The sequence below is a fragment of the Paroedura picta genome, chromosome 13 (genome assembly GCF_049243985.1).
Source record: "Paroedura picta isolate Pp20150507F chromosome 13, Ppicta_v3.0, whole genome shotgun sequence".
Lineage (NCBI taxonomy): Eukaryota > Metazoa > Chordata > Lepidosauria > Squamata > Gekkonidae > Paroedura > Paroedura picta.
In genome coordinates, this window is record NC_135381.1 from 6,224,417 (window position 1) to 6,248,016 (window position 23,600).

General features: G+C 52.6%; 2 protein-coding genes across 13 annotated transcripts in view; both read left to right on the forward strand.

The window, feature by feature from the left end:
* EP400 (E1A binding protein p400) overlaps positions 1 to 10,060 on the forward strand; it is a 61,625-nt gene extending 51,565 nt beyond the window's left edge. For 10 of the 12 annotated variants that reach the window (XM_077309083.1, XM_077309084.1, XM_077309078.1 and 7 more), the window contains 10 exons: positions 82 to 127; positions 235 to 344; positions 479 to 683; positions 984 to 1,153; positions 1,926 to 2,135; positions 3,079 to 3,274; positions 4,471 to 4,604; positions 5,299 to 5,460; positions 6,275 to 6,352; positions 7,027 to 10,060. In XM_077309083.1, coding sequence (XP_077165198.1) covers positions 82 to 127; positions 235 to 344; positions 479 to 683; positions 984 to 1,153; positions 1,926 to 2,135; positions 3,079 to 3,274; positions 4,471 to 4,604; positions 5,299 to 5,460; positions 6,275 to 6,352; positions 7,027 to 7,296 — 1,581 coding nt within the window. In that variant the 3' untranslated portion in view covers positions 7,297 to 10,060. The remainder of the gene's footprint in view (positions 1 to 81; positions 128 to 234; positions 345 to 478; positions 684 to 983; positions 1,154 to 1,925; positions 2,136 to 3,078; positions 3,275 to 4,470; positions 4,605 to 5,298; positions 5,461 to 6,274; positions 6,353 to 7,026) is intronic. The other 2 variants (XM_077309079.1, XM_077309090.1) reach the window with 1 other exon arrangement.
* Positions 10,061 to 11,762: 1,702 nt separating this feature from the next.
* NOC4L (nucleolar complex associated 4 homolog) lies at positions 11,763 to 22,435 on the forward strand. The gene is made up of 15 exons (XM_077308370.1): positions 11,763 to 11,941; positions 12,810 to 12,930; positions 13,625 to 13,731; positions 14,252 to 14,353; positions 14,584 to 14,733; positions 15,857 to 15,953; positions 17,074 to 17,108; positions 17,464 to 17,514; positions 18,124 to 18,235; positions 18,317 to 18,377; positions 18,616 to 18,726; positions 19,705 to 19,868; positions 20,578 to 20,660; positions 21,402 to 21,515; positions 22,265 to 22,435. Exons 1-15 carry the CDS (start codon positions 11,843 to 11,845, stop codon positions 22,379 to 22,381), a joined length of 1,524 nt encoding a protein of 507 aa, XP_077164485.1. The 5' UTR covers positions 11,763 to 11,842; the 3' UTR covers positions 22,382 to 22,435.
* The last annotated feature ends 1,165 nt before the right edge of the window (positions 22,436 to 23,600 follow it).

Sequence of the window (23,600 nt, forward strand, 5' to 3'; positions counted from 1 at the left end):
CCTTCGGGCCTTTACGGTCCCTGTGACCTTGATCTTTGACTGTGATTGACTGCGGATTGTCTTTTTTGCTTTTGCAACCAGGCGGGCACTATGAAAACGTCCGTGACTGGAACAAGCATACAGACAGGTAAGCGGCACCCAGCGTAGTTACGGAACACGGCGGGGGACGAGAAAACGCAACTCAGGACGCTCATTCGGGCGGCGGTCTCCGAGTGACCTCGGCTTTGCTTTCAGCCACCGTGAGTGGGAACGTTATCGTGAACACCGTGCCCGGAGCTCCGGCTGCCACCTTTCAGCCAATCAACAAACGGCTGGCGTCACCTGTAATCCCTGGGACGCTGGGGGTGAGTGAGCGTCCGTTCCGTGTTGAGTTAAAACCTTTTCAGCTTTTTAAACCCGTTAGTCACTCACATTAAAACAGTCAGGAGGCCCACTGCCTTCTCTCCAGTGAATATTAGCACCTTCCCTCCTCCTGCAGGCCTCCGGGGGCACGGCCACGGCCCAGGTGGTGCACGCCCAGCAGAGGTCAGGTGCAACGCCCACTGCCTCGGCAGAACTGGTGACCATAGCCTCGACTCCAGGGGTCCGAGCGGTCACCTCTGTGACAGCCTCGGCCGTGGTGACTACCAACCTGACCCCGGTTCAGACTCAGCCACGATCGCTGGTGACCCAGGTGACGCCAGGTGAGAGGGTCGATTTTTCAGCATCTGATTGCGATTAGAATGCAGCCTCCTCTGCCTATCGTTCGTTTCCCGTTTGACCGGCCCATAAGCCTTTCTGGTTTCCGAGTAATACCAGTGAGCGCACAATGTTTCCACAGCTCATCTCTCTTGTGGGTTTTCTACATAGACGTCCTCCCACTGATGGTCCTCAAGCACCAAGAATCCAGACCCGCAGACAGAGCGTTCTCTGTATACCGTGGGGCTCCTAGCCCTTGACGGCCCCTTGCCCTGATTCTCCCCCCCCCCATTTCTCTTTTTCAGCAGCTCCAGCGGGTGTTCAGCTCTCGGGGAAAACGCTCTCCCAGGCCCACTTCCAGATCCTGCGGCAGCAGCAGCAACAGCAGCAGGCGGCCGCACAGGTCCAGGTGCCCCAGGCCCAATCCCAGGCCCAGTCACCAGCCCAGATCAAAGCGGTGGGGAAGCTGTCGCAGGTGAGGGCAGCGCCCTGCAAGTCACGCGGCCACGGGCTTTCTCCACTCCACCGGTGTCACTTCCAAAGCTTTGTGGAAGGAAATCTCACACCTGGATTGGAGGGCAGTGCTCATCACCGTGGTTCTATTCTGTGCATTTTTATCTTAGTGTCAAAATGTAGCTCTTCAGAGATCCATGGCCTACCATTGCCATGAGCCCCTGCCATCAGCATGCCGACAGGGGCTCATGGGAACTGTAGGCCATGTGGGCCTCTTTTTTCCCCTCTTTTTTAGCCTCACCAACACTTCTGCGAGGTGGGTGAAGCTCTGAGAATGTTTGGCCCAAGGTCTCCTGCTGAGCGTCATGGCCAGTAGGGACTGGAAGCCACATCCGGTCCAGCTCTCCAGACAAAAAACTGCAATGCTGCTTTAACAGCCAGAGAAAGGATGGTGGTTTGGGCTTCTGCAAGGGCCTCTAGGGAAATGTGTGTTGCTTCCCTCTGTTCAACTCATTGAGGGCCAACTTCATATAGTAGAAGGGGTGGCCAAACTGTGTCATGTAGTAACCCCGGACCTGGACAGCCCAGATCTCGGATGCTAAGCAGGACTGGCCCTGTGCCGTATCTGGATGGGAGACCTCCAAGGATTTGGGTGGCAGTTCCTCCAGGGACCACTAGGCGGATGCCGGCAACGTCCACCTCCCACCGTCCCTTGCCCTGGCTGTCAGACAAGTCTCAGACCTCCCCGAGACGTGTGGCTCCCCACAAGAAATAAAACAAGCGAATCCTTCCAGGAACAGCTGATCAAGTTGCAGAAGCAGAAGCTGCAGCTTCCGCAGCAGCAGGCCGCCCAGCAGCAGGCGTCGGGAGGAGCCCCGCAGCAGGGCACGCAAGTCCAAGTGCAGCAGCAGCAGCAGCCCCAGCAGCTCACGGCCGTCGCGGCACCAAGGCCCGGGGCGGTCCTGACGGGCACCACCGTCACCAACCTCCAGGTTGCTCGCTTGGTGAGTTACCTCCCTCCCCACCCCCCTGCCCTGTGAATGTCTGCCCAAGGGTACTTCCCAGGTGGCTGCAATTGGGGGAATGGAGAGGGGAGTATCTGTCCAGCTGACATCTGCAATAGCGGAATGCGGCCACTCAGAGGCGCAAGAGGGCAGCTCTTGTGGAGTGCTAAATTCCCTTTCAGAAAGGTGCGCAAGGTGAGTTTCTAGACCTCATGGCTTAAGAGCAGCATGAAGCTCAGAGGGGCGGTTCCTTAGAGCTTTTACTGCTTAGCAACCCGTTGGGGGAAGTTTGACGTCCGGAGGCCAGGTGGGGAGTTCAGCACCCCCCGAAGGCCGGCCATCCTGTCACCTCTCATGAAGTCCCCCATTGCAGACAATCTTTTTTGAGTGTTATAGGAAGACTCACAGGTGTCGCTCTGCCAGAGAGACAAGAGCTATGCACTCTTGCTGGGGCATGTAGTTCCCCCTTGCCTAAGGAGGATGCCTCTTTCATTCAGCCCTTTTGACTGTTGAGAAACCCCTGAGACATCCTTCAAGCTTTGAGAAACCCCAGAAGTGGGATGTGGGGGGTTCTCCATTTCTGGAGATTTTTAAACAGAGGCTGGAGAGCCATCTGACGGAGAGGCTGATTCTGTGAAGGTTCAAGGGGGTGGCAGGTGACAGTAGATGAGCGATATGGTTCTGAGTGTCCTGCATAGTGCAGAGGGTTGGACTAGATGACCCAGGAGGCCCCTTCCAATTCCAGGCTCCTGTACTCTTCTGTGGCCTCTGGATTGGATACCTTAGCAATTAATTGTATGGGGTTGAAGCTGGGGCCTTTCTGTGTATGGGGGTCGACTGCTGGCCTCTCACCACCACTTTTCATCCCCCCCCCCCCAAAAAAAGAGCAGCCGGGCCCCTCTTCCCTCTGCCTGTGCAATAATCTGAATTCCTTACTGCTTAGACTCGTGTTGCCGCTTCGCAGCTTCAAGCCCAAGGTCAGATCCAGGCGCAGACGCCGCAAGCGGCCCAGGTGGCCTTGGCGAAACCCCCGGTTGTGTCCGTGCCGGCCGCCGTGGTATCTTCCGCAGGAGTCACCACGCTCCCCGTCACTGTCGCCGGGATTAGCGTCGCTATTGGGCAGCCGCAGAAGGCCGCAGGTATCACCCAGCTTCTTGGAATTCGAGGTGTTTGTGGGGAGGGAGAGGAGAGGGGGGGGAACCAGAACGATTCTGAGCTCTTTCCATTTCAGCTTTCGTCCTCTCGCACCCCAAAACCCCCCTAGGGAGCAGACCCGCTATACGCTGTGCAATGAGGCAAAGGAAAACACAAAATATGGCAGCTTTTCTTCCCTTTTGTTCCATCGAGAAAGACCCGAAATATTTTTCAGGCTTCGAGAAACCCTTGAAATGTATGCGGAATACGGTTGGGAAGCAGAGCTGCGGACCCATCCACCCGGGGCCCCTCCCATTCCCACCCCCCTCCAGGGTCGTCATTGGGAGGGGGGAGCAGGTCAACTTATCACCCGAGAAATGTTTAACAAATGTTAAAAAAATTAATAAGTTTAAAGTTAAGTAATGCCAAAGATTTGGTGGCAGTTCGGGAAACCTTTCCAGGGCCGTCACGAGAGATGGAGCTGATGCAGGTTAGACGGCTCGAACGGGGAACGGAAACAAGCAAGGGGCCAGCAAGAGAAGAACTACGAAGAAACTTGATAGCTCTTAACAATCAGCGTAAGGGAAGAGAGTGGCTGGTACATCTAGAGCAGGGGTAGTCAAACTGCGGCCCTCCAGATGTCCATGGACTACAATTCCCAGGAGCCCTTGCCAGCATTCGCTGGCGAATGCTGGCAAGGGCTCCTGGGAATTGTAGTCCATGGACATCTGGAGGGCCGCAGTTTGACTACCCCTGATCTAGAGCTTCTAACCAGTGGCCAGTCTAGTAGCCCAGCATCTCACCTTATGCGGCGGCCCACCAGTTCCTCTGGAAAGCCAACAACAGGGCATAAAGGCCTAGCCACCCCCGCTCTCCCTGGGTTGTCTCCTGGCTCCGGGATTCAGAAGCATAGTGCCTCGGAAGGTGCTGCTGTTGATAGATTCGTGGAGGAAAAGGTATCTCATCCCCTTTTCAGGCTGCTGTTTCCTGTGGCCATCACTAGGTCCTCTGACAGTGAATCCCACGTAGTAGTTACTCTCTGCGTAAAGCAGGCTTTCCTTTTGCCCTCCCCGCCCCTCCTGCCCATCAGCTGCGTCGGGTGTCCTCGCGTTCTGGCATTTTGAGAGAAGCTGTCCCTCGGGAATCTCAGGTGTTATCTTGGAAGAAGCTCACCCTCCCCTTCTTTTTTCGTCCCACGCAGGAGGGCAGACGGTGGTGGCCCAGCCGCTGCATGTCCAGCAGCTCTTGAAGCTCAAGCACCATCACCAGGCAGCTCAGCAGCAGAAAGCCATCCAGCCCCAGGTTGCCCAAGGACAAGCGGCCGTTCAGCAAAAGGTCTCTTCTCTCTTCCTGCCTTTCTCTCCTTTTTCTACCTTCTCTTTCTGCCTTTGTTCTGTCTTTTTTTCCTCCTTTTTCAGCCTTCTCTATCCTCTTTCTATCTTTTTTCCCTGTTGTTTCCACCTTCTTTCTGCCTTTTTCTGTTCATTTTCTTTGTCTTTTCTTTCCACCTTTTTTCCACCTTCTTTTTTTCCACTTCTTTTTTTTCTGCCTTCTCTTTCTCCTTTCTGTCTTCATTCTGCTTTTTCCACCTCCCTTTTCCACCTTCTTTCTGCCTTCTCGTTTTTCATTCAGCTTACTTTCTCCCTTTTCTATCTTCTTTCCAACTCTTTTCCACCTTCTCGTTTTTCTTTCCACCTTCTTTCTTTCCTTTTCCTGCCTTCTCCTTTCCACCTTCTTTCTGCCTTCTCATTTTTCATTCAACTTACTTTCTCCCTTTTCTATCTTCTTTCCAACTCTTTTCCACCTTCTCTTTTTTCTTTCCACCTTCTCTTTCTTTCCTTTTCCTGCCTTTTCCTTTCCACCTTCTTTCTGCCTTCTCGTTTTTCTTTCCACCTTCTCTTTCTCCATTTTCTGCGTTTTCTTTCTTCCCTTTCTTCCCTTTTTTTCTTCGAGCAAGAAGAAAGGGTTCTACCGGCAGGGCTTCGTGCTGTCGATAACTAACACGTTAAACCGTGTGTTGTCTCTACAGATCAACCCCCAGCAAGTCACAGTCCAGGCCCAACAGCAGACGTCGCAGCAGCAAAAAGTCACCTACGCCACGCAACCGGCTATCAAGACGCAGTTCCTAACAGCTCCTCTTTCTCAGACCCACAAACCTGGTGGGGCCCAGCAAGTCCAGACCCAAATACAGGTACCGGGGATGCTTTAGGATGCTTAGGGCTGATCCTGCGTTGAGCAGGGGGTTGGACTAGATGGCCTTTATGGCCCCATCCAACTCTATGATTCTATGAGTCTGGCTGTGTCCCCCACTCCCCATCTGTGGAGCTGGTAGTCAGCACCAGCAGTCCAAAATAGAAGAAGAGTTGGGTTTTATACCCCACTTTTCACTGCCCAAAGAAGTCTCAAAGCAGCTGACAATCAGCTTCTCTCGCTCTCCCCACAACAGACTTCCTGGGAGGGAGGTGAGGCTGAGAGAGCTTTGACAGAACTCAGTGGACGCAGAGGGCATCCAGGGGAGCGGATGGGGTCAGCTGGTTTAGGACGGGCAGAAGGGAATACCTCTGTACACAGAGGCTGATTAAAATGCAGGATTTGCTTCAAGAGGATGTAATGAGGAATGAGCAGCTCAGAAAGGGGGCGAGAGAGATTCATGGAGGATAAGCCCATCAGCCGTGGTGGCTGAGGGGAACCTCCACCTTCAGAAGCACTAAACTCTGAATCCCAGAGCCCAGAGGCAACCTCAGGAGTAGGGGCTCAGCCTCCATGACCTGTCGTTGGCTCTCCAGAGGAACTGGCTGGCCGCTGTGTGAGACAGGATGCTGGACTAGATGGACCCCTGGTCTGATCCAGCAGGGCTTCTTCTATGCTACATAAATCAGTTCCTTCTCACCCTCCTCCCAAGTGAATCAGTGTGGAGCAGAGCCCACTGTCTGAAAGCAAATATTTGCCAAGCATTTTAACACAGACCTTTGCTCCTCCCCCTCCCCGCTCCATCATTCTTCAAGGTCGCAAAGATCCCGCAGGTGGTCTCGCAGCAAGCCGCTGTGGCGAACATTCAGCAAATGGTGTCCGTTTCCCAGCAGGTGAGGCTCATGGGAGTGGTTGCTTGTCAGCTCTCTGTGCTCCGTGGGTTCCCTTTCAGAACGATGGAAATTGGGGGGGGGGGGGGGTTAAAAGATCTAGGTAAGCTGCAAATTGTCAGGTTTTTCCCCAGCACCCAGCAGATTTCAATTGTTGGTTTTAAATTGGCGGGTTCGTAAGCATTTTACTGCATTTTGCAGGGGCTCACTTTGTTTTTTTAATTTTTATTATTTGATTTATTGACCGCCGCTCCCAGTCCAAGCCTGTTTGTGGCAGTTTACAACAAAACCTACAGTTATAAAATCCCCTGGCAGCATAACCTCATCCTATTCCCTCCTACCTCCCACCGCACCAGCCCAGTACGGGCCGGAATAGCCCTCCCCTTGCACATACCTGCTGCTCTAGATGTTCAGGCCCTCCTGAGCAGGGACCCCTTTGGATGCTGCCTTGAGTCCCTGTAAGGCAGAATAGCAGCCAATAAATGTTTTATATAAAGAAGTTCAGGTTCAAGGTTCCAGTTCTTACCTGTAAGGTGTAAAACAGTCTGGGTCCTTGGTACCTGAAGGGACCCCCTTCTCCACAATGCCCCCCACCCCCCAAAAAAGGAGAAGGACGGTGGGTGCCTAGGAAGCGAGCTATCAGATAGCGAATGTATTTGTCATGCCCCCCGGCTCAGGTTCAAGCTCAGCCGCAGACGGTCACCTTGTCCCAGACGACGGCAGGACAGCAGCAAGTCCAAGTGATCCCGGCCACCACCGCTCCCGCTCAAGTGGTCCAGCAGAAACTGATCCAGCAGCAGGTGGTCACCACAGCATCGCCCCAACTCCAGGGCCCCGGAGTCCCCAACCCGGCCCAGGCCCCAGCGCCCGTCGACAGCCAAACCCAGCAAGCCAAAGTGCAGATGAGGGCCCCGGTCCGCTTGAAGGCACCCAACAAGCCCAGTTGAGCGTCAGGCTCTGTAGCGGGAGGCAGAAGCAACGCACTCCTCTGAGCTTCCTGGAAGCATAAGGCCGGTTTCTCGCAAGACACGCCTCTTCCACGAGGCCACGAATCTTCTCTGTTCGTGCTGGAGGCTCTTGAACAGCAAATGCTTCTGCAGTGCACCTCTCTCTAAGCTAGGATGCATTCAGAGGATGCTTCCCCATCATCCCAGCAGAATGCCTACCTGTTGTCCATTTGCTCGTTCCGACTCCGTAGCGTGTAAATTCGATCTACACTTCTTTCCACCGAAATGTAACGACAAGATTGTGTTCAGGCATCTGTCAAATTTTGTCTGCATGTTCTAGACTCAAGGCGTCCAAACGGTGGCTTTTTAGGTGTCCAGAGAGTACAGGCACCATGAGCCCCTGCCAGTTGACTGTACTCGCAGGGGCTCATAGTAATTGTAGTCTATGGTCATCACTGGCGGGGGTGGGGGTGGGAATCTTGCCTCAAGCGTGGGCTTACAGTCTGAGAGGGCAGCAGGGACCCCCGATAGCACTTGGCGAAACTGTCATGTCTCTCGTTCCTTGGAAGTTGCATTCGAATCCAGCCTTTTGCCGAATGCCCAGGGCGATGGGCTTAGCAAACAGGAAAAGCGAAAGCCTTTAGCCAATCAATGTGAAGATTTGTAAATATTTGTAATTACAAACCATATTCCAGGCTCCATTTTTTGGCAAGTCTTTTTAACAAAACATTTGCTAGTTTGAATCAGTTTTTCATTTGTCGGTTTGTTTCATTTGGTGTACAGTTTTTGGACTCCCCATCCCTTCGGCTCTCTTTTACCTTTTTTTTCTTTCTTTCTTCACCTAATGAATGTTGTAGGCATGTGGGTTTTTTGGAGAGACAAAAAAGGAACGAAAAAAAAAAAGAATTCTGTGTGATAGTGGCCATGTGTGTTGAATTGTGACTCCCCACCCTCTCCCCACGCCCCCTTAATTCGTAAAAGAAAACGTTTGCTTAATATTGGTTTGGGTGTCCTTCCCACGGGGCATCCCAGATTCAGTGGGGGGGACGAGGCGGATTTCCGTCCCACATTTGCCTTGTGTTCCAAGTTTGTAGATCCTCTTTTGAAACGTTCAAGTTAACCCTTTCTGCTCCGGAGGAAGAAGTAGAAAAGTGAATTCTAATCGATCCTTCATAGGAGCAAAAAGTAGGAGTACCGTGGTCGTGTGATTCCTTTTCTAAAGGTTTGTGTGTTGTTGTTTTTTTAAACCCTTTTGAGCAAGTGTTGGAGTTCCCACTTCTGCGAAGCAGCACACAACACTCTTCCAGGTTCTTGAGCAGGCCGGGATCCAGTTGGAACAGCTGTGGCTCCCCCCAGCCCCCAATTTCTTTCTCCAGGGCCTTTTTATGGACATTAACTGGACACTGCTTACGTCCGGGAATGAGTCCCCTGCTTTGGTTGCTGTACTACCTAGCAGGCCGTTAGGACAAAGAAATACGGCAGGAGGGGCCAAACTGTGGCTCTCAGATGTCCATAGACTACAATTCCCATGAGCCCCTGCCATGCTGGGAATTGTAGTCCATGGACGTCTGGAGAAGCCACAGTTTGGCCATCCCTGAAATATGGGATATTCAGTGTGCGCGTGTGTGCGTGATTTTAGCAAGAAGCTTCCTTGAGTGGGGGATTTTTTTTGTTTAATATCTCCCCTCCCATTTAGCCAAGGCCACGATCCAAAAGAGAGGAGCAGGCGCACGTGACGGAAACGCTGAGCACAGTTAAAGGCTTGTCCGGCCGCTTCCGCCGCAGCCTTTCGCAGATCGGAAAGGCTGAGAGTTTTGAGAAAACAGACTTCCGTCCCGGGGTTGACTGCAGCACAAATCCCTGCCCGAAATCCATGGTTCCATAGGCTAGCCATGCACACCTCCCACAGATCCTGGTCTTAATTAAATATCTTACGGGCATAGATGGGCAGCCCTTGGCCCGGCAACCGACCGCGATAGCCCCCAGGAATCCTCTCCAGGGCTCCTGCCCCCTCCACATTTTCCTCCGGCTGCTTCCCGCTTTCCTCGCCGGCTCATCCTTCTACGGATATTCCGTTCGTGATTGTTTGTGCTCAGCTGTGCTTGTCGGGTTCCTCCGACCGAAGCCGTTTTGAAACCCCGTCCCCGGAGCGTATCGCTTTGCGTTTCGGAGCGTCCCGCGGGCCCTGGAGCAGTCGGTCCGGACAGTTGCGGAAACCGCTGGGATAATTTCCCGTGCAAACGCCGCAAAGCGAAATGACCCTTGACTCAGAAGCCAGTCCGAGATTTGACGCCGTCCCCGTTCATTTCGAGCGAGGCGTGCGCAGGAATGCGGCTCTCGATAGATTTCCGCCCCCGTTTCTGTGCTGACGTTTATCTGTTTCGATGTGATAGGTAGCCCTGGTTGGACCGCCGATATTGTCTTCTGTTTGAAAAATAAAATCCCTGCATGAACTTAATGTAACATACAAAACAGAGGTACACCCCCACCCCCCGTCCCCCCACCCCCCCCATCTTATAATGTCCGTCTTCTGCTTTTGACTGGCTCAGGGGCCGTTTCTGTTTCCCCGTACGGTTCAGATGAAACTTTAGATTTCTCCTCCTCCCCCTCCTCCTCCCTTTCTTCCTCTCTCCGCCTCCCAAGCGTGCTAGGAACTTGTAAATACCTTTATGAACACAACACATTTGTACTTGACCCAGTAGGATTGTAAGGAGTTGTGCTGTATCCTACCTGAAAGTGTAATAAAGTGTACATTTGTATAACATCCGCCGCATCATTTGGTCTTTATTACAGCCCTAGACCAACACGGGGCTTAACAAAATCCCAACAAAAAGATACGTGAGTTTCCTGACTCTCATTTGCAGTGGCTTTTTGATCCCTATGGAATGCAGAATTGGGGGGTTTGGGGGTCTCAAAGACAGTCCTTGCCTCTTTCGAATGACTCAGGGTGGGTTACGTCAGACATAAAACCCAGTAATCCCTCCCTACCCCATGAAACACTAAAGTTCATCAAGAAGATGCCTAAAAAGTGTCCCTCTGCCTACAGCCAATCCCTGAGGGGGGTCACAAGATGGTACAGTGCAGCCTGGAAGGGGGGGGGGCTAGATCTTAGTCCTGCCCTCAACCAAATACCTGGCTGAAAAGCTCCATTTTACAGACCCTGTGAAACTTTGTCAGCTCCGCCCTCAGCTCTCCTGGGAGCTCATTCCACCAGGTCGGGGCCAACACTGAAAAGGCTCTTGGTGCCTGAGTTAGCGGCATGTTTCAAAAATAGTTTCAGTCTCAGAACTAGGTTTGCATAAAGAGTTCGGGGGGTCCCAAATTTGGGACCGGCACCTCTGTAGATTCTCTTCAACCAAGGCCTTCTTCGACCTTTGATTTAACCGGAAAGACCATTTAGCCCGGCCTGCTGTTCTGTTGGGGAGACACGAATACTAAAACGGGTTTCAAGGTAAGTCCGCTGAAAAGGTGAAAACATTTGTAGGAGAGGGAGATGATCAACTTCCACCTACCTGGAGGTACCTGGAGATTTTTTTTTATGGAGGGTAGTAAGTTCCCGCTAATTAACAGTATGTAGTGCTGAATCTTCAAGAGGCAACTGGATAAACATCTGGAGCAGAGGCCCATGAGTGGCTGTGAACCCCAAGGTCTAGGGGTAGTCAAACTGCGTCCCTCCAGATGTCCATGGACTACAATTCCCATGAGCCCCTGCCAGCCTTAGGGGCAGTGATGCTCTGTATGCTTGGGGGGGTGACAGTGGGAGGGCTTCTGGACTTTTTGCCCCGTTGGTGTGGCAGAACTTGGACCAAAGACTATGTTATTTATCGTATGGTGTGTATGTTAGGCCACGCGAGGATTGTCCGGCTGCTGGACTAGAGACATTTGGAGGTGGCCTGCCATTGTCTGCCTCTGCATAATGACCCCTGGTGTCCTTTGGAGGAACTCCCACCCAAATCCTTGGAGGTCTCCCATCCAAATACTAGGCAGGGACGTTAGGATGTTTTCTGCCATTGCCTGTCTCCGCATAATGACCCCCTAGTGCTCCTTGGCCCACCCAGCGTCCAGAGGTGGTCTGCCATTGCCTGCCTCTGCACCATGACCCCTCGTGCTCCTTGGAGGGACGCCCACCCCAATCCGTGGAGGCCTCCCCTCCGAAGCCTAGCCCGGGATCCGCCCTGACTCGATTCCCAGATCGGACAGGATCGGGCACGGCTGGGCATCGGCTCCAGCGCAAAGCAGCCTCCTGTATCCGCAGGCTGAGAGCCCGCTCTGGGCTAAACCTGCCAAGCAAGGGCAGGCGCACTGGAGAGACTCCAGGCGATTTCGGGCTGGAACCTAGAAGTGGATAAGGGGGGGGGGATGAGATTACAGCCCCCCTCCAAAACAGAGTTCCCTGCGCCGGCGCGCAAAGGAGCGGCTTCAGCGCCTTGCACGCGTCTGCTGGGCCAGAAGGGGCGCAAGGGAGGCGGAGGGAAGGCGGGGCGAGCCGGGCGTCCTTCCTCCTTCCCTTCCCTTCCGCGCACGTGGGGAGAGGAGCCGTCCGGCCATGGCTGCTGCGGAGGCGACGCTGGGCGACTGCCTGGAGGCGCTGCTGTCCGGCCGGAGCCACGCCAACCGCGTCTTCGACATCCTGGAGCTGCTGCAGGTGGGCAGGCGCCCGGGGGAGGCAGGTCCGGGCGGGGAACGCCTGGGGATTTGGGGAATGGGGAGGACAGGGGCGGCAGGGGGCTGCGATGCCCTACAGTCTCCTGGAATGCCAGGGGATCCCCAGGCCCCACCTGGAGGCTGGCATCCCCAGAAACCAGCCCTTTTCTCCAGGGGGTACTGATCTCTGTGACTTGGACATGAGCTGGCATTCCAGGGGATCTCCAGGTCCCACCTGGAGGCTGGCATCCTGAGGAAGCAGCCTTTTTCTCCAGGGGGAACTCGTCTCTGTCACCTGGCCATGAGATGGCATTACAGGGGATCTCCAGGTCCCACCTGGAGGCTGGCATCCTGAGAAAGCAGCCCTTTTCTCCAGGGGGAACTGATCTCTGTCACCTGGCCATGAGCTGGCATTCCAGGAGATCCCTAGGTCCCAAAACAAAACCCAAAATGTGTGGGGAGGACTGGGAATAGAACCATAAAAACCTAATTGGTGGCAGTTAGGACCTGCAAGATTGAATGGCTGTGTGTATATATTCCTAAAGTTTAATTCCCGAAGTTCTTTTTTAAAATTGTGCCCAATGAAAGCAATAGACTTTTAACATTCAACCCTTGAAGATCTGCAGGGCTCACCTGGAGGCTGGCACCCAGGGTTGCTAGTGGGACGTAGACAACCAGTGGGTGTAGGAGGGTGTCCTGCAGCCCTTTAGGACTGCAGAGTGAACCAGCCAGTCAATGTTTTCAACTCAGTGTGGGGCCATTTCTGGCCCTCCTAACCCTGGCTTCGTGCCTTGGGCCGATGCATCTAAAATGAAACCTTTTTCCGTCCTCCTTTCCTTCCTGCCCACCTGGGCTCCCTTTCCCAACAGGCCGAGGAGGCCGAGGTGGTCTTGAGCGCTATCCGGACTTGCAGCCGTCTCTTTGGGGCTTTTCTGCAGCGGGGTGAACTGTTTGTGGGGCAGCTGCCTCCGGAAGAGGAATCCCTCCCAGGTGAGACATTCCCACGGGGATCCAGTGCTGGGCATTTTAGAGCCGAAGGGTCTGAAATAAAAACTTATGTGAGCTTAGCGGTATCGATGAGAGATCTTTTTTTTTCTACCCCGCTTTTCACTACTTGAAGGAATCTCAAAGCGGCTGATCATCGCCTAACCTTCCTCGGGAGAGCTCTGGAAGAACTGCTCTGTGAGAACAGTTCTAACAGAACCATCATTCGCCCAAGCTCACCCAGCTTACTGCATGTAGAGGAGCGGGGAATCAAACCCGGCTTGCCAGATTAGAGCCCGCCACTCACCAAGATGGCGCTACGGATCAGGGCCGTGCAAACTAGGCATTGCAGGAAATGGTGGTAGCATGGGCAGATGTCACACATCCGGGACAGTCTTTTGCCATATTGATGTCCTGTTTCTATCAGGCTGAGCGCTGCACCCCTAAGGAAAGTGTGTTTATATTTTTTCAGGTTGCTTTGAATGCTTTTCTTCTTGTTCTGCTCATTTAGAAAATCTGTGACTGAGCAAAACAAAAAAAAAGTCATTATAGTGTTAGAAAAGGGGGAGCGAAAAGGACGGCTAGAATGACGAAGGGGGTGAAACAGCTTCCTTGTGAAGGAAGGTGAAAGAGGTTAGGGCTCTTTAGCCTGGAGAAACTACATTTGCAGGGTGTAAATGTACCTCCTCCTCCCCCTCAGAAAGCTACAGCGCAGAAGAGAAGTATAAAATCTGGATGCGACATCGGTACAACAGTTGCGTCCACTGCCTTTCGGAGTTGATGAGCCACGAATCTTTCCAAATCAAAGTGAGTCGGGCAGGACCAAGTCGAAGCCAGTCTGAAGGGGGTCTGGGCTCTACCAGTTCAGGTGTGTGCGGGGGGGGGGGGGGCTCCCGAGACCGAGAGTTCCAGATTAGACCCCTGCCCCCAAAGAAACTGTTTTCCTGCGTGTCGACGCCATGCTCAAAGTTTTGCCTCGTCTCTGATGCGTTTTCTATGTGCAGGGAGTTCAGGTCTTTTTGACGAAGGCACTGTGCAGAGGGGTGTAGCCATCTCAGGGAGCAAATTAGGCCATAGTGACCCTCTCGTACCCGCCGTCAGCCAAGATGTCACAATCATGTTCTTCTACGAATGTTCTTTGCACGGGGTGTCCAGTTCCTTTTCTGTGGCCGTCCTGAGAACGCGTGTTGAGGGTTGACGTCCCAGGAACGGGCATGAAGCCGGCATCGCAAAGATCCTTTTGCGCCAGTGAAGTCCAAATAAAGGGAATTTTTTCCCATAGGGCTCTTGCCTTTTCCACTTCTCTTTGCCTCATCTGTTTTCAAAGGAAGCTGCTCTCTGCACCCTGATGAAATTTGTGGAGCTGGAAGCTGCTCGCCCCCTGGTCCAAGCAGACTGGAGCCTCAACTTCCCTCGAGACCTTTTAAAGGTAGGCCGTTGTGGGTTATTCGAAGCCTTTGTGGATTTAAAGATAAAGCTATCCCCTGTGCAAGCACCGGGTCATGTCTGACCCTTGGGGTGACGCCCTCTAGCGTTTTCATGGCAGACTCAATACGGGGAGGTTGGCCAGTGCCTTCCCCAGTCATTACAATTTGTTGTGCAATGATGCCCTTAAGGATAATTATAGCAATGCCCGCCATGCCCTCTTTTCCGCGCTAGTTGGTGGTGAAGGGCTTGATCTCGGCCGAAGAAGATTCTTGCCTCCTGATCTCTCGCTTCCAAGAGTACCTGGAGCGGGACGACGTCCGGTTCTTCGCGATGAAGGCGGTGGCCGAGAACATCGGCAACGTCATGCAGAAGACCAAAGAGGTACCAGCAATCGTGTGGCGGAGAAAGAGAGCCCAGGATGGCTTGGAACTTGATGGTTGGGGTGGAGGGAATGATAACTCCAGCGGGAACACTCTTCATACTGCTGGGGGAAATCACGTTCTCAGCTTGGGGGCCATGAGAAAAGTCCTGCTAAGTCAGACCTGTAGCCTATTCAGTCCTGCATCTACAGTGGACAGCTAGGTACTGCGGAGGGCCGACAAGCACCGAGGCCATGGCCTTCCTAAGAACATCAGAAGAGCCCTGCTGGATCAGACCAGTGGTCCACCCAGTCCAGCATCTTGCCTCATATAGTGGCCAACCAGTTCCTCCAGGTGGCCAACAACAGGGCATAGAGGTCAGGATCTTTATAAGAACATGAGAAGAGCCCTGCTGGATCAGTCCAGTGGTCCACCTAGCCCAGCATCCTGTCTTATACCATGGCTAACCAGTTCTCCTGGAAGGCCAACAACAGGGCAGAGAGGCCGAGGCCTTCCTAAGGACATCAGAAGAGCCCTGCTGGGTCAGACCAGGGGTCCATCTAGTCCAGCCTCCTGTCTCCCACAGTGGCCAACCAGTTCCTCCTGAGGGCCAATAACAGGGCATAGAGGCTGAGGTCTTCATAAGAAGATGAGAAGAAGAAGAAGAAGAAGAGTTGGTTCTTATATGCCGCTTTTCCCTACCCGAAGGAGTCTCAAAGCGGCTTACATTCGCCTTCCCATTCCTCTCCCCACAACAGACACCCTGTGGGGTGGGTGAGGCTGAGAGAGCCCTGATATCACTGCCCAGTCAGAACAGTTTTATCAGTGCCGTGGCGAGCCCAAGGTCACCCAGCTGGTTGCATGTGGGGGAGCGCAGAATCGAACCTGGCATGCCAGATTAGAAGTCCGCACTCCTAACCACTACACCAAACTGGCTCTCCAGAGCCCTGCTGGATCAGACCAGGGGTCCACCTAGTCCAGCATCCTGCCTCACGCAGCGGCCAATGAATCCCTTTGAGGGCCAACCGCAGGGCGGAGAGGCCGAGGCCTTCCTCAGAACATCAGAAGAGCCCTGCTGGGTCAGACCAGGGGTCCATCTAGTCCTCTTCTCCTCCTTGTGCTAATTTTGCTCCTTCCCCAAACAGCCGCTCCCCATCTTCCAGAAGAACGCCTTTGCCTTCCTGTCGTCCGTCTCCATGCCGAGCGAGGAGAGCGAGATCAAGAACTTCCTTGTGAAGCACGGTGAGGAGAGCGAGATGCTCACAATGATCGCTTCCCACGTCTGTATGGAGTTGGCGGGACGCACGGTGCTTTCTACAGGCGGCCTGGTTTAGTGGGAGTTGAGGGTCGGGCTCCGACCCTGGGGGGACCTGGGTTCAAATCCCCCCGCTCTGTCACAAACCTTGAAGGGCTGACTGGGGCCAGTTACGATCTCTGCCTTATCTCTCTCATAGGGCTGTAGCGATGATAAATGAGGAGGGGAGGATCCAGGGTTGCCAAGCCCAGGTTGAGAAAGTCCTGGAGATTTGGGGGCTGGAGCCTGAAGATAGCTGGATTTGGGGTGGCACCTCAGCAGGAAATAACACCATAGATTCCCTCCCTCCCCCCCCCCCCCTTCCAAAGCAGCCACTTCCTCCTCTCGTTTGCCTGGAGGTCTGTTATAATCCCAGGAGATCTCCAGGCCTCCCCTTTGATATTTGCAATCCTAGGAGAACTGTGCAAAAGCAGGAAAACAACATGTTAGGTTGATAGTCTCAAAACAGCCCTGCGAGGTAGGACAGTATCATGGCCCCAGGAATGGATTGGTTCTCTGTGACATCACTGCCCCCATTAACAGACGGGCTCGAGGAGGACTCGGGGAAGAGAGAGAGGAGGTGGTTTAAGGCAGGAGTAGGCATACAGGATCCCCCCCCCCATACACACACACCCAGGTGCAGAAACCATGAGCAAACTCACTCATGCTGGGGAGGGCAAGCATTGGAAGCAACTAGCTGCTGACCGAGTGCATTAAAGCACGGGTAGTCAACCTGTGGTCCTCCAGATGTTCATGGACTACAATTCCCATGAGCCCCTGCCAGCAAACGCTGGCAGGGGCTCATGGGAATTGTGGTCCATGAACAACTGGAGGACCACAGGTTGACTACCGCTGCATTAAAGCAGGAGGGGACAGGCTGTGGACCCCCTCTGGTATCCCCATGGACCCCTGGTTGGGAATCCCGACTGACATATTCTAAAGTTAATTGCAGGATTTTACAAAATAAAACCTGCAGATGTTGACCAAATAAGGTGGTGCGATCGTGTTCTGCAAGAAGAACGGCTTCTGGTATGGTGTGTTTACTTTCTCCTTCTCTCCTCTCCGTAGCAAACCAGGAGGAATGGAAAGTGTCGAAATTGAAGGTAAACTGGCTTCTCTTAACCAGTTTAGCGTCGGGCTGCCGTATCAGAACTCCCTCGCTGGAGGCTAGGAATCCACTTATTTCGGAATCCTGTTCCCTCCAGTAGCTGTTTAGATGTTTTTGGGAAGCTCTTGAGCAAGGCAGGACAGCAATACCCCTAATTTAACCCTCCCTGGTGGAGATGGTGTATTGGGGTATACTGCCTCTGCACATGGAGGTTCATAGTCACTGATAGGCCAGTTCTGTCTGGATGTGGGACACCTAGGAATTAGTGAGTCTGGGAATTGTTTGTGTGTGTGTGTGAGAGAGAGAGGAGAGCTTTGCTGTGTTAACCTTGCTCTTTCCTTTGTTTTCAGGAGCACCGAAGGGCCTTTGAGAGGATGTGGCTTGGGTTTCTTAAACATAAGGTGAGAGCGGGAGGCCTTGGATGACTATCACAGAGCCCTTTTCCCCCCTGACTGCAGTCCCTGTAGCCAGGATGCCTCAGGAGGGGTTAAAACTCTTGGGATCCTTCAGTGAGCTTTCTAACTTCTCAAATGGCAGGCTGTTTCCCAAAAGTGGGCCATGACTCCTTTGCATGTGGCTTGCCTGAGCAGGGGGAGGAGGCACAAGGCCCCGATCCTCCTAGCGGCGGGTTCAGGAGAAGAGGTAGCAGAGATCCTGATTTATTTCCTCCTCTGCTCCTCTGCCCTCCTCCCCCAGGCATCCCCGGGAGTCTGGCTCACACTCCCAGTCACCAGAGGAATGGGAGATGAAGAAGAAGAGTTGGTTTTTATACCCTGTTTTTCTCTACCCAAAGGTGTCTCAAAGCGACTTCCCATCCCCTTCCCTTTTCACACAGCGGCTGGCCACTAGAACAGAGACTGGCCCAAGATCTCCCAGCAGGCTTCCTGTGTAGAAATGAGGAAGCAATCAGAGTTCTCCAGATTCGAGGCCGCCTCTGGAGGGGACCTTATCCAGTGCAGACGTGCTTGAATGTGATTTTTGTCCCTTCTCTCTTCCCATTGTGCCCGCAGCTCCCCAGCAGCCTCTACAAGAAGGTCCTGGTGATCTTGCACGACTCCATCCTGCCTCATTTGAACGAGCCCACCCTCATGATCGACTTCCTGACGGTCGCCTATGACATAGGTAAGGAGAGGCAGTCCTGCAGGTAGGATGGTCCGGGAGAGATTTTGTGATGCGTTTATTCTTTATTCTATTCTCTTCTAGGTGGAGCGATCAGTCTTCTTGCCTTAAACGGGTTGTTTGTCCTGATTCTCCATCATAATCTGTAAGTTTCTCCCATTCTCCAATAACATTTCCCTGCCCAGGTTTATTGTGAATCATAGAGTGAGCTGGTTAATTGGCCCGTAGCATTGTAGGCCGCTAGTTACTTTCATTTTTTACTATATTGACTTGAAAGGACGACAACTCCGCTTTGTCATGCCCCAATCTCTCTCTTTCTCTCTCTCTCTCTCTCTGGGCTGAAGCACATCACATGGTCTGTTTGGTCTGTCCCCTTTGCGTAGGGAGTATCCTGATTTCTATAAGAAACTCTACAGCCTTCTGGACCCCTCCATCTTTTACGTGAAGTACCGCGCCCGATTTTTCCATTTGCTGGATCTCTTCTTGTCGTCTTCGTAAGTACGAGCACGGGGAAAAGACTGTGAGCCCTGTTTACGCTCTGTGCTCTGCCACGTTCTGCATTCCTGTTGCTTGGTTTCTTTCCTGTTCTTGCTCGTGTTTTAGTCCCTCTAGTGGACGATTTGATATTACAACGCTTTATGGCTGGTATAAAACTCGGCTCACATGGACACCCGTGCCAGGAGGAGGGCTGTGGGGGTTTGCGCTGGGGAGGGGGGGGGGCTTCGGGCATCACTCTGTCTGATGCAAACAGCCACCGGGGTCAGCCTCAGGTGCACAGCATTGTGGGACAGGCGTCACTCGGCACAGGCTGGTCAGGGGGCTTGATGGGGCCCAGTGTGCCCTATGAGGGCTTGATGGGGCCCAGTGTGCCTCTATCAAGTACGGCACCCAGGGCATGAGCTGCGGACACCCTACCCTAGAAAGGCTGTTAATTAGGGCAGGTTTTCTCAACCAGGGTTTTGTGAAATCCCGGGGTTTCTTGAAGGGTTTCCCCAATGGGTGGGAGTGAATTAACATTGTTTTTAAAAACATTTTCCTGTTGCTTGGTTTCTTTCCTGTTCTTGCTCGTGTTTTAGTCCCTCTAGTGGACGATTTTAAAAAATCAGGTGATACAAGCATGTATGGTCGTGTTGACCCCCCACCCCACCTGTCCCCAAATGGCCAATGAAGGGCCTGGAGGGGGTGGGAAGGGGAGGGGCCCCGGGTGGGCGTGTCCACAGCTCTGCTTCCCAACCATGTTCTGCCACTTCTGGGGTTTCTCAAAGTCTGAAGAAGGTTTCAGGGGGTTCTCAATTAAAAAGCGAGAAAGGCTGCACTAGACAGACCCTTGTGTTTTGTCCAGTCGGGGAGGGAGCCTTAATCTAAAAACCAAGTTCGTTTTCTTCTCGGATGTCTGTCTCGAGAAGCTTTGTGCTTTTCTGGAATCACGGAAGGGTAATGAAAGAGGGATTCTCCCCCTTCTTGTCCGACAGGCACCTGCCGTCCTACCTGGTAGCGGCCTTTGCCAAGCGCCTGGCACGCCTCTGCCTGGCCGCTCCTCCTGATGCTTTGCTGATGGCCATCCCCTTCATCTGCAACCTCTTACGGAGGCACCCCTCGTGCAAAGTGCTCGTCCACAGGCCCGGCGGCCCCGAAGGTGAGAAGAAAGCCCCTCAATGCTTCTGGAAGTCCAGCGTCTGGGGCGGCTCTTCCTTGGGGAAGCTGTTTGGGGAACAAGGTTATGAAATCTACGCCAAGGCTTGTGGGACTTTTTAGGCCAGGGTGGCCAAACTGTGGTTCTCCAGATGCCCACGGACTACAATTCCCATGAGCCCCTGCCAGTGCTGTACACAAAGGCTTGGCCTAGAACAGTGGTGGCCAAACTGTGGTTCTCCAGATGCCCACGGACTACAATTCCCATGAGCCCCTGCCAGTGCTGTACACAAAGGCTTGGCCTAGAACAGTGGTGGCCAAACTGTGGCTCTCCCGATGTCCATGGACTACAATTCCCATGAGCCCCTGCTGGTACTGACATTTGTACACAGAGAACCAGCTTGGCCTAGAACAAGAGTGGCCAAATGTTTGATTCTCCAGATGTCCATGGACTACGATTCCCATGAGTCCCTGTCTGCATGCCTGTACCAGGCTCGGCTCTATCTGAAAGGCTGAGTTACGACAGACCTTAATTTTTAGCCTAAACAATTTAAAGCTGTCTATAAAATCCTCCCAACGTAATTCTTCAACTTATCTTAAACCATTGGCAGGGGCTCATGGGAATTGTAGTCCTTTGTCCCCATGATCCGTGATCTCATTGCACGACTGTTTCCAGGCCTTTTCTCGGTAATCACTTGCTCCTTCATCTGCAGAGCTGCCAGCAGATCCGTACGTGATGGAAGAAGAAGATCCTTCAGAGAGCCGGGCCCTAGAGAGCTCCCTCTGGGAGATCCAGGTGCGTCTCAGAAAGAGTTTTTGGAGAAGTTTAAGGAATAATCTCAAAAAAAAAAGATGAGCCGAATGAGGCATCAGTGTTCCAAGTTCCCCCTCTGCAGACTGCGTGGAAGGTTGTCTTTTCAAACGCTCATTCCAGTTTAAGGACACCAGCTCCTCCCTTTGGGTGGAAAAGTAGCAGATTGGTGGTAAGGATTTGGCGTTGCTAGTTTGCAACATTCAGGGAGCTCTCCGCAGGAGGCACCTAAGATTCTGCACCTGCCAAGTGCTACTACCTAACAGAAAAGTCTTCAATAAGTTGTCCCAAGCATGGGGAGGTGGGGACGACAACCAAGGAGAGCACAGAGGCGTTTCCCTCATGCCTTCCCTTCACCAAGAGTGAACATTCTGTGCCGAGAAGCAACTTTCTAGTCCCGATGGAGGATTTGAACCCAAGACTCTGAGACCTTAGCCTAGAGAGCTAGCTTGGTATCGTGGTTAAGAGCGGCAGCTTGTAATCTGGCCAGCTGGGTTTGATTCCCCGCACTTCCACACGCAGCCAGCTGGGTGACCTTGGGCTGGCCACAGTTCTCTCAGAGCTCTCTCTGCCTCCCAGGGTGTCTGTGGTGGGGAGAGGAAGGGAAGAATACACTCTACAATAGAGACGTGGGCCCTATAGATGAAACACGTCCTCTCAGGGCAGCCAGGACTTGAACAAAGGTTGTTCCCCCCGCTACCTCCCATTTTGTTCTCTGCACCCCAGACCCTGCAGAGGCATTACCACCCGGACGTGGCCAAAGCCGCTGCTTCGATCAACACAGCCCTATCCGAGTCGGAGGAAGACTTGACTGACCTCCTGGAGCTGACGTCTTACGAGGTAACGGTACCTCGAAGGGGGGGTTGGTTTCCTGCGGTGTGAAGTTTGAACTTTCACAGTGGAAGGTAGGACTGATTCCCAGTGGGATACAACGTGTGTTTGGCTTTCTGTCTCTTTATCAAAGGACAGATGATAATAAAAGCAAAATAAAAAGTCAATGCCACAATACCGCCCAGACAACTAGAAATAGAAAGAAACCCCTGAAGCATTCTTCAGGCTTCAAAACCCCCCAGAATTGTTGTGATCGTGCACATAGGGTCGGGAAGCAGAGCTGTGGTCACGCCCACCTGGGGCCCCTCCCAGTCTCACCATTGGCCATTTTGGGAGAGGGGCGGGGCAATCTGACCATACATGGTCCTGTCACCCGATAAATGTTTAACTAAGTTAAATAAATATAAAATGAATTCAGGAAACCCTTCTGAGATGGTCAAGAAATCCAGCTTGAGAAAGCCCGGCCTAGCCTTCTCTATATTTTAGTGCAAGGGTAGTCAACCTGTGGTCCTCCAGATGTTCATGGACTACAATTCCCATGAGCCCCCGCCAGCAAACGCTGGCAGGGGCTCATGGGAATTGTAGTCCATGAACATCTGGAGGGCCACGGGTTGACTACCCCTGTTTTAGTGAACTGCCTGGCCCTAATCGATTAAGAAGCCTTTGGATGTGGACAGAACATCTGGGCTGGAAAGGGTGTTCCCGAAAGGAATGTGAAATTAAACTTCTGTCCTTCTCCGTCTCTTTCTCCCCGCTAGATCTTTGACAGAGATCTAAAGAAAAAAGCCACCTCTGTCCCTTTGGAATTTCAACGAGCCACAGGCCTCTTTGGTCAGAAGAACGACGTTTTGGCAGACTACTTTACACTGGCGTGATGCACGTTTTCCGTTTCCCTTGGTAAACCCTGTATAATAAAACCTTTTCAGTCAGTTTATGGGGTTGACTTATTAGGTGGCTTGAAAGTACTGCACATCATAAAGGGTCGGGAAGAACCCAGAAGTCTGAAACCCAGGGAAAACTCTGCACTGTACGAGAGCAATAGCTGCTTCTCTGGAAACCTACATCCATCCCACCTCGGTCCTCTTCTCCCCTTAGCTTTCTTGGTCAGAGGCTGATTCTGTGAAGGTTCAAGGCGGTGGCAGGTGACAGTGGATGAGCGATAGGGTTGGGAGTGTCCTGCATAATGTAGGGGGTTGGACTAGATGACCCAGGAGGTCCCTTCCAACTCTATGATTCTAGGATGGAGTGGAATAGATAAAAAGCCTGTGAGAAACCAATGCGTTGAAATACACTGAAATCTTTAATTCACACAGCCAAATCTCTTCCTCCAAGACTGTCTAAACTCTCTCGGGTTAGGGCTTCAGGCTAATGCTATCCCCCCCCCCCCCCACCACCCCTTGAAACGAACGCGAGAAATACATTTATTCATGTTATATTTTGTAGCGGCTGTTATCTCTCATTTGCAAACAAACGTACAATCCCGGCGTACGGGAGAGCAAGTTTATTACATTTCCATAAAAGCCCATGTAGAACATTTTGAGCATTTACGCTTTAATTTGTAATCTTTAATTTTTGACCTGTCGGAGCCGTGGCGCACTAAATTCCACCCGGGCTCCTGTGACGGTTTTAAAATCGCATCGGTATGTCATGGTGCACGGAGCAGGCGGCCGGACTGGGAAATCAAGTGCAGGAACCGCTCTGTATTCTGGAGAGAGAACGGGGCGCTTCATTATACATGGTTTTAAGTCATACGCGGGGTGTTTCGCGAATAAATTGTTAGTTCTCGGAGATCTTGCCTCGTTTACTGAAATGTCTTTTGAGGCAACGGCACGTGGTCGAAATGATCAACCGTCGGGTTTTCAAGGAAGTTTAAGGCTTCGTTTTCGGAACTTGGGATACGAGTTCTCCCCTCCTTTTCTTCTTGCCTGAAGTTTCTTAGTTGAATCTGGAGGTATGATAAGAGAGAGAAGAGCTGGTTCTTTGTACCCCACTTTTTTGCTATCTGAAGGAGTCTCAAAGCGGCTTACAACCGCCTCACCTTCCTTTCCCCACGACAGGGACCCTGTGAGGTAGGTTGGTCTGGGAGCTCTGAGA

Excerpts from the sequence above, each read along its gene's own strand:
- NOC4L (XM_077308370.1), top strand. The coding sequence starts at position 11,843 with ATGGCTGCTGCGGAGGCGACGCTGGGCGACTGCCTGGAGGCGCTGCTG. Across the intron at positions 13,732-14,251 it reads ACGAATCTTTCCAAATCAAA|GAAGCTGCTCTCTGCACCCT; the intron begins GTGAGTCGGGCA and ends CTGTTTTCAAAG. Across the intron at positions 17,515-18,123 it reads TTGGGTTTCTTAAACATAAG|CTCCCCAGCAGCCTCTACAA; the intron begins GTGAGAGCGGGA and ends TTGTGCCCGCAG.